The sequence below is a fragment of the Exophiala bonariae genome (genome assembly GCF_035927105.1).
Source record: "Exophiala bonariae strain CCFEE 5792 chromosome Unknown scaffold_5, whole genome shotgun sequence".
NCBI lineage: Eukaryota > Fungi > Ascomycota > Eurotiomycetes > Chaetothyriales > Herpotrichiellaceae > Exophiala > Exophiala bonariae.
The window spans coordinates 1246388-1258827 of NW_027042480.1; the positions used below are offsets into that span (position 1 = coordinate 1246388).

The following is a 12440-nucleotide window of genomic DNA, read 5'->3' on the forward strand; positions in this document are numbered from 1 at the left end:
GATTCAAGGCCGACTGGGCTGTAGTAACAATCTCCATGTGTAAATTCCAAACGATAATCGAGGGCAACTCCTTGAACTCTCAGGTCTGAAGCCGGATGGATTTGCAGCAGGGAACATTGTCCTTGGCTGGGATAATCGGGATGAAGCATGAACTGTTCCCACTCTTCTACGAACATCCCAGTTACCAGAATCCATGCAAACCGTTTCTTCACTTTCGCTTAGTCGTAGTGCTGCCATGAAAGAGAAATCTCCCCCTCAATGTTGCTGCTTGGAACGCCACCATAGGGGCTAAAGTGAGCCCATCACAGTTTCCTCACTGATTCTGACTTTTTCATGTCAAAGTCACTTTTTCCTGCAATCACCCACCACGATACCGTTCAGATCGTGGGAGGTAAATGGCACCACCAAGAGCCCTCCATTGTAGCTGGTACGAGAACGAGTATGCTTTCTCGGAGGACTCCGTATGCCACATTATTACCTCAAGTTCGCCGTTGAAAACTTGATCGATCAGTACACGTGCGAAGTCGAGATTGCACTTCTTCTGGTTATCTTATCTTGTAGTGTTGTGATGTTCTGATTCATCAACGTTGAATTGCTTCATCACACTTCTATGGTCCTTGAGGTGTCATCAACAGTCCTCATCACCTACTGACATCTGTCATGCACGTGCACCATACGGTTGACACATCCCATTTTTCTCACAAAGAGGACCACGAGGAATCGATGGCTGATGACCGGTCAAAATCACCTCGTGTTTGAAAGCCTCAAGTTTCGGCATCGCGCACGGGACGGCACAATTCTCCACTCACATGAGATGGATGCGAGACGGCAATTATTCGCGTGAATTTTCACAGCGATTCAAGTGAGCTCAGAATATGGACTCGTTATCCTGTACAGACAGTTCTAAAGTAGACCAAAGTAATTGCTGTATGTACATACCTCTGATTTGGCGATTACGATACTGACGATCAAGTGAATCAATGCCCTTGTTGTCGATCAAACTGGAGTCGATCATGGTATTCCTAGCTCATGTACGCCTGACAGCTTGGTGGGTTCTCCAGTACCAGGTTCAAGCACGGTCCCAGGCCTTCTGCAGGCACGCAATTTTGCAAGTCGCAGTCTACTCGTACTCGTAGTTGCCTCTCGGACCTCGAGCTTCAGGTTTTGGGAGCCTCAACTCCAAGACCAAGCTTTAACTGACTGCAGGTAGAATGGTAGCCTGGAGACAGCCAGTGCCGGCGCCGGTGCCGGTGCCCGTTCCTGTGCCTTTTGCCTTGACTCTTCGGTATCATCCCCGTGTTCCCTCCCGCCCACTAGTTGGGTAGCTAAGCTTAACCAAATCACCCCAATTTTCAGGCCTCGAGGGAAAGCTGAGCCCAATGCCGCGGTTCAACAGATGGCGCCCAGTTCGGTAGCACTCCGCACTCACAGCCAACACCAGCCTGCCCCTCATCTGAATCGTCATGTTGAACTTCCACCACTGCATCTCCAAGTCCCTTGAACAACACGAATTAAAGCGGTCGACCGTGGTGCAATAATTCCATCTTATGAGTCACTGGCAGCCCGACGTCGACTCTGTCTGTATTACAAAGTCACCACGCATCGTCGTCATCAGTTAAGTTTGTTTTTCTTCATCGTGTCTTGTCTCTCGGTGCATTCTCCTTCGCGACACTGAACCACTAGTCTACAACACTTCCAATTCACCATGTCGACCACCAATCCTCCCAAAGCCCTCTTGACCGACGTGTTCGGGACGGTGGTAGACTGGCGCTCCACCGTCACGAAACACCTTACTATCTCCGCCTCCGAGGCCCTCAACTCGACCGCCCGATCACTTCCCTCCACCGTGCGCACCAGCGCCGCCAGCACATCCTGGGCGTCCATCGCCGCGGAATGGCGCCAGACATACTACGACTTTGTGCGCAACTACGACCCCTCCAACAAGTCCGGGGGCACATTCAAGACCGTCGACCAACACCACGTCGAAGCCCTGAACAACATCCTGACCGACCACGCCCTGACCGGCCTCTGGACCGACGACGAGATCCAGAAGATCTCGCTGATCTGGCACTTCCTCGACCCGTGGCCGGACTCCGCACAGGGACTGGGCATCCTGAACCAGAAATTCGAGACCGCCACGCTCAGCAACGGCAACACGAGCCTGTTGTCCGACCTCGCCGCCCATGGCTCCCTCCCCTACAAACACATCATCAGCGCCGAGGAGTTCGAAGCGTACAAGCCGCATCCGAGCGTCTATCTCGGCGCGGCCAAGAAACTGGGTCTCGAGCCGGGTCAATGTGCGCTGGTGGCGGCGCACCTCGGCGACTTGAAGGCCGCAAAGGCCGTGGGCTACCAGGCCATCTACATCGATCGATTGCAGGAGGAGGGTTGGTCCAAGGAGGAGGTCCAGAAGGCCCGCGATGAGGGTTGGGTAGACCTCTGGATTGATTTGGATCAAGGGGATGGAGGCTTTTTAGAGATCGCTCGCGTCTTCAACCTGCGATGAGTTCCCTGCCTACTGCTGAATAGTTGGAGACGAGGCTCATGGGTCACTTTTGGCTCTCTCTCTCTCTCTCTCTCTCTCTCTCTCTCTCTCTCTCTCTCTCTCTCTATCCACATCTAGTCGAAATGAATCCTATTCTACTATGCTACAGCACCGAACAGGCGATGGCTTGCTCCGGGCTTACACGAGGGACAGTGTCATGCATGCTGGACTGCTATTTTGATATATCGAATCGGAGACTAAATACTACTGGATTCTTACAAATGACACGCTGGTAGTCGACTGAAGGGGGTAAAACAAACATGCGCACCTTCAAGACTTTCCTGCACCTTCAAGACTTTCCGGTGTCTGATCAAGGAATTCATCATCATTCTTTTGGTTTCCCTACGTGATAGTCCAGCAGAAACGCTCAGTATCCAACTAACTAGTCGTTCATTTGCTACGCCGACGAAGACGGTGCCAATATCACCGTCCTTGTGCTCGCCAAAATTGCCATTTCTGAGATCATCCGGCGTGGGCCATCATGCCTGCGCCAAAGCGCCAGTCCCGCCAGAGAAGCTGAGAGAGGTAGAGAGACGAAACATCCGTCCCGAGGCCGAAGCCCCCTACAAAGCGAGGTGGATGGGTGGTGCTCCAGCCTTCTTCTCGGCCTTCTTTGCGGCCTTGTACCACTTGGCATTGGCATCGCTGTAGGTGGTTCTCCGCTTGATCATACGCTTGGGATGGAATTCTCCGTTCTCATCGAAGCCAGTCTCCGGGTCCTCCTCTTCAATGCGTCCCTTCGAGGACGGGGACCCAACCGTCGAGCCGAATCCGGTCGTGACCGATCCATTCTCGTCCGCTGGCGAGTCCACGTCGGCGCCGAACAGGGCTCCCATGCCACCCCCTGCTGCAGCCGAGAAGGGATTGTTGCTGGTCGGGCTTCCGACTGCAGAACTGTCGAGTGTGAGCCCGTTGAGCTTCCTGGTGGTGACACTGATCAGCTCAGCTTCCTCCTCGTCCGTTAGGGGTAGGATGTCCGGGACTGGACCGCGTGGGACGATCAGAGGCACATCACTCGTGCCGAAGATCGCGCGTGCTCTTGCCCTCAAATAGCCGTACTTGTAGATCTCGAAGAAGGTGGATTTCTTGAAAGCTCCACCATTGGTACGGTCGGACTCATCCCAATACAAGTTTCGTAACCACTTGGACAAGTGCGGGTAATCGTGGCGGATTGTTTTCAGGTTGCAATTAAAGATGTTGTGGTATGCCACATCAAACCGGGCCAGGGTTGGGTACAGTCTGATATCTGCTTCTGTGATCTGCCCGCCAAAGAGATATGGTTGGTGGGTCCTGTCGGTCAGATGGGCCTCCAACCTGTCCAGAGCCTTGAAGACAGGGTACACGGCAGCATCATAGGCATCTTGTGTCTTTGCAAAGCCAGCCTTGTAGACGCCATTGTTCAAATCGCTATAGACCCAGTCGTTCATTGCATCGATCTCCTTGCGAAGATGTGGTGGGTAGAGACCCTTTCCTGGCTTGTTGACCTCACGCTGATCTGGCTCGAGGAAATCGTCAAACGAGTCATACAGGATGCGGATGATTTCGCTCGATTCATTGTTCACAATGGTATGTAGCTTCTTGTCCCACAGCACGGGGACAGTGTAGCGCCCAGTATAATTGGGATCCGCCTTTTCATAAAGCTGACGATGGTTTGTGAAACCATAGAGAGGTTCGGCTCGAAGGGAGCCGTTTCGTCCAGTGAAGAGCCAGCCGTTGTCGGTGAGTTCGACATCGGTGAGGATCAGTTGGATAACAGGCTCCAAGGATTTGAGGGCGCGGGTGAGGATGGTTCGGTGAGCCTACACAAGAGAGGTCAGCTACTCGTCCCGTAGCGTGGTGAGCGTGAGTGAAGCCTTACCCAAGGACAGCCATAGTTGGCGTAGAGAGCATATCGGTCCTTCTCGGGAGCAAACTTGGCCCCCGGCTCTTTTGATATGAAACTGCGAAATGTGCTATCTTTTCTCACAAATTCACCATTGCTGTTTTGGTATGATTCTTGTTGTCGCTGAGTCTGGGTCAGTTTGAAACATGGTGGTTGTCGAAGCGGGTGTGCTCACCAAATCCCCCATCTTGGATCGAATGACTCGTCTGTTCTGGTGAAGCTAGTATAGAATTGTCGAGGACGGCAAGCTTCGACGTTTGGGATGTAGAGAGCTGTGACCTAAGTGCAGCTGTCGAGGACAGACGGGCTGGGCTGCCTTGTTGAATATGTGGGCTGGAGGATCTTGGGTTCGCAACGACGAGACTTTGGAAGTCGGTGATGAGAACGAGACTGGAAACCAATATAAAAGGAAGTTGCAACCAAACGTGAGAAGCGATTAGTGTGCAAGTAGTAGAGATGGTGCTCAGCTGCTTCAGCTTCGGGTAGAAGTTCACATCGGTGCTTACTCGAGCTTTGTGCCAGTGCCAGTGGGTGAGACACAAGCCGCCTCGAAACGTGAATCTACTCGGACTGGTAGAGGCTGGGGAACCCCTCCAGAATCCACCAGTGGTGACCTGACTATCCACACGTGATTACCTCGATATTTACCACTTCAGGTTCCAGTTACTCCAGTTCAACGGCTGACATCTGAATTTCTGGCCCCAGAGAGAAGCGCACGGAGGCCGAAAAGCAAAAGAAAGGCATCTGGGGCTGTTAGTCCATGCCTAGCCGCTCCTCTGTGGGCTTTGGTTGGATGATTGAGTCCCTGAAAGACTCTAATTCGGGAGGCCTAACCTGTCCTCCATAAAGACGTCATAGCAGACAACTTCCAAGCTCAAGCCTTGTGGACATTGAGTGTCATGGACGTATAACGGTCTGAACTTGACGTGCAGTGTTCACCGTACCCATAAAGAATCGATCTTCATGATGGGAGTGACACGCACAGGTCAACTCTGTCAACTTAGGTTCGATCGAAGTTACTTGTACACCATGGAATTTGTGGGGAATCTTGGGAGCTATTGCAATGTGTGATTGACAGCTCAGACAGCCCCGCATTTCATGCTTGGGATGCAGTGGAATTGGTAAGGAACACGAAAGATTTATTGTCTATTGTCAGTAGCTTGAGTTTGTGTGCGATGATTGTGAATATCATGGGACGGGAGAGCCACAAGGAGCTTCAAGCTATATAGATAGACAGCGAACCACTCGCCATGTTTTCATCCACTAGGTGATCAACAAGAACCCCGTGCCTGAATTGTGGATAGGTTGAACATCCGTCAATAATATTGATCGGGAATCATTATCCGATATAGAGTTAATTCCAGGTGTAGTGTACGTGATTGTATCTCAATTTCGTCATCTGCCAGTGGTGCGTCAGGCCAGGCCAACGAATTAGGATGCTGAAAAGGCTCTCCAGGCTCGAGAGAAGGGACGTCTTCTTTGATGAGACCTGCCATGAGGTACAGTGATGGAAAGAGATCTTCCAGTACGCTCAGAAGTCAGTAGAGCTAAAGGAGTAAAAATATCCAGGATTGAAAGACAGGCGTCTCCCGCTGTGTACAGTGAAAATGCTTTCCCGAGAGATCTTCTTGTGTTCTCATGTAATCGACCTCCAGTAAATCATCTCTGTCAATTGGAAAGGTACTATGCAGCAAGTGCGAACGCCACCTTTGGGAGATATGGCATGATGCATTGACATGAGGTGATAAGGAGGATATAGGTACTCGGTACCTATGTACCTACTCGTAGGTACTTATCATTGCTCCATGCCCCAGCGTACTTCCCCACGGACTTATTCTGCAGCATCCCACTCCACCGTATATACTTTGGACCCCTCTGATAAATATTGATAACAAAATCAAGATGCCACCCACTAACGATTAGGATGTGTCACCCAAACAAACAGAATTGTGTTTGAGCTTTGCGATAACATGCCTTATCCTGACTTATCTTATCCGATGGAGATGGTGAGAACTTCACATGTACATACGTGGGCAGATGCTCCGTACTGGAGGTGCGCTTGCTTCTGCGGAAGCATGAGACTGAAGCGCGCCTTGAACGCACAGCACATCGACTGACGGTTGAAGATAAATACCGACCAAGGGACATGACTCGATAGTCGTTGAGATTGAGAAAGACACCAGTACTATCTCAAACACGTTTCAAGAATGCCTTGCAGGGTTTCACCTGATCGAGGCATTGCTTTTGTTTTTGCTCTCGCTCACTACTCAAATCATGTGGCGTTTGCAGCATGCATCTCTGTGGGTTCAGATGTCGGGAGTACGCAATATTATTGCAGGGGGTAGACATGAACGACAATTCCGGAGTCGATTACTCGTGGTTACTTCGGACTCAGAGTCGCAGCGTGTAATGAAAGGAGCTTTAGCGAAATTTCAATCGCTCTCTCGTCGTTGCTCATTCTCAATCTACGGAATACTTTTCCTGTGACTCGATGTGGTAAGAAGAGGCTTGCTCAGCTTTAGTCGTCTGCAACTGAATGCTATTGCAACGTTTGAGAACGGAAAAACAAAGAAAGGTGTTTACCTGGAGGATTGGTTTGTGATGAAAGTTCCTGATGTGAGCTCCGGTTGACAGAAGTTCTTCACCGATAGAACTACCTACTGTAGGGTTTGCAGGGGACTACGAAGTACTAGTTGTCCACCTCCCAAGATCAGCAAAGTTAACGTCTTTAGGTCGGTAACAGTCAGGTCAGCAATCTTCATGTGGGCCGAGACACTAACAATGCCTCGCTCAGTTTGGTCCCTCTTCTGTTGGTGCTTTGAAGCAGATACCGACTCACCGAGTACTTAGCACTCCATAGTAGCTGGGCAGCTAAGCATTAGCAATTGGTCCCATCAAGGACAAAATAAATCCGGCGAGTGCGCCTCAGAGTCGACAGCATCACAACTCGTTCAGCTAGGTATGCGAGAAAGAGACTTGTGATTTGTATTCGGTGGGTTTAGACAGAAGGCCGTGATCGTATATATTGTAATCAAGTAAGAATTGGGACGGTATATAGGTACTGGAGGTACGAATGTCTGTTCTCACAGCCAGGTACTTCGCTAGGTACCATGGTCACAAATGGCAGCAGAACCACTCCTCTCGGGGTTGTCCTTGGCTACATTACGACTCTAGAAACCAAACGAGAGTGGAGTTGATAAGTAGAGGCTGAAGGGCCTTTTACCCATGCAAGAGGTCACAGCACTGGCACCGACAATGTATCCATCCAGAGCTTTTAGTTTGTACTCGCATCCCCTCCGTCGTCTGCCACTGACTTAGGGAGCCCACAAGCCTGATCCGTAGGCAAGGCAAAGCATGGCAAAAAGCGAATCAACCCCCAGTAAAAGATGGGGTTCTTGCAGGTGGGCCTCGTGGCTCAAGGCTTGTCCAGAAGACTGCAGGTGGGAAAGGCCTTGAATAATTGGTATCATCTCAACCACCCCTTCAACCCTTGCTCTTCCCCCATGAAGTCTCTCATACCGAGTATATCGAACACATTATTATGCAGCTTTCAAATAGAGTACTTTTTGGCAAAGACGATCGTGTAACCTGGCAACTCCCGGGTGATGAGATTGCTACCTGGTCGGTACATAGTAGGTACATTGCCTACTGTAGATATTCTTGTTGAAACCTCTGTCTGATCTCCTCCCACTGCCACTGCCACTGCCCAACGAGGTACCTAGGTACGGATACTACGACTACCCAAGTATCCAACAACTCGGACGCGGACGCTATAATTGCTTGCCTAAGTTTCCAACCGTCCAGCTTGCAGCTTCCGTCTGGTCCCCGTTGTTACTAATAAGCCAAAACTCACCACTCATCTAGGCGGCCTCGGCCCGCCTGCATTCAGGTTCAAGTTGGAAAGGTACAAGCAACTTGAAAGAGCGGTCCACCATTATTGGCAGCCTGCAAGGCCGACTCGGCCAACTCCAGTCTCAGAACCCTTGACGGTGAAAGTTTCCCACATCCACTCCCACCACTCCGACTCCCACTCCCACTGGCACTCTCACTGGCACTCCGATTGATTTGGCATTTCGTGGTTTGTGCTTTCACACTACGACAGGTACTCATCCTCGTCTCTGCAACACTGTTATTCTCCCGAATACTCATTTCTTGCTCTCACAGTACTCCTGCCATCGCCACCACCATTGAGACTCACACATCCCCTCCCTTCTCTACATAGCCTACCTAGGGCAACTGGAAGCGCAACGGAAAAGCCGAGCCGCAGGTGATAGCCACAGGCACAGGCTGAGACTCGGACAGGAACAGGCAGAGACAACCAGAGATCAACGCTCTTCCCTGCCTACCCACACAAATTTCCAAGCCCTTCCCCCGTACGGATATAGCAGCGTCCCATTTCTACGTCGATCTCGTCGCTGCTCCCTACTGTATTCAACCATTCCTCGTTCATCGCCCGTTCTTGTCCTATTCCAACAGTGTCCAGTACCTTGTATCGCACTTTCTGCACACCCTCTGGCACTTCTCCAAAACTCCCTACCTCACTGGGTCGGTCTTTGGTAACCCGAAATTCGAACTCTCTCCGACTGCACTCAAACCCGCACCTGCACCTTGGTTCTGCATCTGCACCAGCGATCGATCATTCCAATTGCAAATCACCTCGACCGTCTAAGTAAAATAGTGCGAGGAGACATCGCTCTGCAACCTTGCTGTTGGCGACCAATCTCCACAGCGCTCTGGTTGTTGCTCAAGAGTTCATTCCCGCACCTTGGGCGGATCCAGTTCTACGTTCTCCAAAGGTCCAGACCGAAGTCCCTACCGCTGGTACAATCCACCATTTCCCCGAACCCACAGACTCCTGCACGGATCAGTCACTGCACATAGCCATAAACTTGCCGCCAGACCCTGATCTTGATATCCTGAAAAAGAGGCCGCGACCTACGAATCCCTCGTCTTGACATACTGATACCAAGTACCGGCAACATGTCGGGCGGGAAGATGACTCTGTATAAACTGGTGGTGTTGGGTGATGGAGGAGTTGGCAAGACGGCCCTCACAATTCAGGTAGGTGTTCTCTGTCTTATCTGGTTTTCTTGTTGGTTACTGACTCGCTTCACAAGTTATGTCTCAATCATTTCGTTGAAACCTATGATCCTACCATCGAAGATTCGTACCGGAAACAAGTGGTGATAGATCAACAGGCGTGCATGCTAGAAGTACTTGACACCGCTGGCCAAGAAGAATATACAGCCCTCCGAGATCAATGGATTCGAGATGGCGAGGGTTTTATCTTGGTCTACAGTATTACCTCGAGAAACTCTTTCACAAGGATCCAGAAATTTTATTCTCAAGTACAAAGAGTCAAGGAGTCGGGTCATCCCAATTCTCCCACTGGGGCCAGTTACCTTCCTACTCAGATGAGTGGCCAGCCGACTTATACCGGGCCAGTCCCGGTCATGCTGGTAGGCAATAAAAGTGACAAGCACCACGAGCGCGAGGTGTCGTCTCAAGAAGGCCAAGCACTTGCGAGAGACCTCGGGTGCGAGTTTGTTGAGGCATCGGCCAAGAACTGTATCAATGTTGAAAAGGCATTTTATGATGTTGTGCGACAACTCAGGAGACAACGTCAAGCACCTCTGAAGCAGATCAATTCCAACAAAGGACCCGGGTATGGCTCGAATACTGGAGCGCGCATTCCATATGATCCTGATCATCAACGAATTTATCGAGAACACAATAAGCGCCGTGGTACCAAATGCGTCATTTTATGAACACAATTCGCCCAAGTTACGTTCCTGGGTGAGAGACGATTTACGACCAAACAGTTCTTATTAGCGGTATTTCCACGGCATCCCATTCAGACTACTGTGCTCGAATCGTTCAAATTTTGCGGCGAACCTGATGAACAGTTCTCGCCCACAATTATCCCTTCTCGAAAATGTGCAGAATCACCACTGTGCGGATTTTTCTCGCTGCAAGCACCTTTTTTCCCTTGCGCGTATAACACATTTTCGTCAACCTCCGCCATGCCTGCTTGTTTCGACTCGGAACCAGTCGTCGTCTCCCTTAGCGAGACTTCTTGTTATGGTTTTGAGCGCAAGATTTATCGTCAATATAACTACAGCGGACAACACATAAAAGCACAGGAGCCGCACCGCAACCATTGTAGCGCATGTCACTGTGACAGGTGCTTAAAAGATTGTTGACGGGGCCGAAGTGCACCTGGTTCCAGTTGATGGTGTGGTGGAACCAATGGGCGATGCCAAGGTTAAAACAGAACTAAAGCCAGGTTCGCCGTGACGAGCAACAATGTCTGCATCACAAGTGTGACACCTTATGCGACCTATCAATTATATAACAAATTTCACGCCACACCTCCTCAAAGAGCGCATGCAAATGCGAAGATCTACCTTGAACAGCTGACCAGCCAAGTTTTTTTTCAATCCACCTCATTCAGGAAATGGGCAGTTGAATCACTTTTTCCGGCCGGCCAAGGGAACGGAGCTCCGGGTGTTGAGTTATCTGAGTTGATCGAGAATGGGATCATAGCCGAGAGCAACCAGACCCTAGCGGGTCGGTAATTACAGCCCTGCAGAGGAGTATTCGCGACCCAGGCTGATGGCCGAGAAGGATTGAAGTACGAAGTTGAACATTAAGGATAGGACTTCCAAGAAACGGGATTGGGATGGCTTCAGACAAACCTCAGCCTTCAGTGGGTCGGAATTCCTTGAGGTTGTGATTATTTCTTTGTGTCAAGCGTCGAAACAGTTGCACAACCATTCCCTCGGAATATCTGACTAGCTATCTCGAGCATACTAGGAATAGATCATATTTCCAAGCCTCACAATCATAGTCTCACAGACATATCCCAACCGATCGGCCTCAATAGGGCATGTGGATATATGACCACGTACAGACTGCAGGGAATATCCCTTCCAATGGTGACCAGCGCAATGGGTCCATATTAATGGCACGCCGTTTCGAGACTCCGTGTGGCCCTGTATCCGACCGTCGTGCTTTGTACCACGAATAGAAAATTTCCCTTGTTGCGAGCCTGTTAGATACTCTTACGAAGTACTCGTAGGGAGTCCAAGTTTCCCAACTTTTACGGCACGGTGCGAATACGGGTGCGGCGCGTGGTGGCCCAAGACTTCTTTGTACGGTACCTCTTTTTTCCCCTCCCCAACCCCCACTCTCGAACTCTTTTTCGAGCGCCTTTTTTGACTTCCAATTGTTACTGGTGCGTACTACGACAAGTGCTTTCTTTTTGCAAACACTACTCGTAGGTATTTGAGGTACGTACGCAGCTGCCCGTGCCGTGGCCTGATATGCAGATCTGGGTATCATCCTCAGTCTGGAACCTCGGTTCTCTACGACGACGATGATGCCGTATGCCGGAGATTTCGGACTATCCGTCAATAGTGGCGGGGACAGAGAGGAACTCTCACTGGCATGTATCTATGGCGCAGGGTTGTTCTCTACCAGAGGAGAGGACGGAGTAGGGATTATCCATGAAACACGTCCCCATGTGCCCTCTATTGGGGGAACTCGATAGGTTAACGGGCTGCACTCATTCATAACCAACTCCCCCATCCTCAAAGAATTGATCGAGTATCTATCTGGTGGGTGTGTCACTTTGTCACCACTACTTCACCCAACCATCATACGGATACGGATATTCAACCAGCACTACGAGTACGAGTACGACTCCCTAATCTTCGCGTGCGGTGACATGTTACATGTTACATGGCACCGACCGACTAACAGCCTTGGAAGTTAACCGATCCAGGACCGGCTGTCGCGGCACTCGGTGTGGGTATAGCACTACTTTCTTCTTCTTACTCTGCTTGTGTCGTCCTCCCGTCTTTGTCTGTCAGACCGAGTGTACTCCTACTACTGCTCAGCAGATAAGACTCGCGCGTTCGGCTATTCTGAGGAGAGCATAGCATGTTCTTCAGCAGCTGTTCTACTGTACCGTTTTCTTGCCTGAAGCCATCCAGGTCATCTCGGTGCGAG

The 12440-nt window shown here is 50.5% G+C and overlaps 3 protein-coding genes across 3 annotated transcripts; 2 read left to right on the forward strand and 1 right to left on the reverse strand.

Annotated features, from left to right (window-relative positions):
• Nucleotides 1-1705: 1705 nt before the first annotated feature.
• On the forward strand, nt 1706-2506 carry LTR84_011209 (uncharacterized protein; the record flags this gene model as incomplete). The annotated part of the gene is made up of 1 exon (XM_064854742.1): nt 1706-2506. The coding sequence occupies one exon, from the start codon at nt 1706-1708 to the stop codon at nt 2504-2506; it is 801 nt and encodes a 266-aa protein (XP_064709468.1).
• A 602-nt stretch (nt 2507-3108) lies between these two features.
• Nucleotides 3109-4417, reverse strand: LTR84_011210 (uncharacterized protein; the record flags this gene model as incomplete). Its single annotated transcript, XM_064854743.1, has 2 exons — nt 3109-4344; nt 4412-4417. 2 exons carry the CDS (start codon nt 4415-4417, stop codon nt 3109-3111), a joined length of 1242 nt encoding a protein of 413 aa, XP_064709469.1.
• Nucleotides 4418-9407: 4990 nt separating this feature from the next.
• Nucleotides 9408-10195, forward strand: RAS1 (Ras GTPase; the record flags this gene model as incomplete). The annotated part of the gene is made up of 2 exons (XM_064854744.1): nt 9408-9488; nt 9545-10195. The coding sequence occupies 2 exons, from the start codon at nt 9408-9410 to the stop codon at nt 10193-10195; spliced, it is 732 nt and encodes a 243-aa protein (XP_064709470.1).
• Between the last annotated feature and the right edge of the window lie 2245 nt (nt 10196-12440).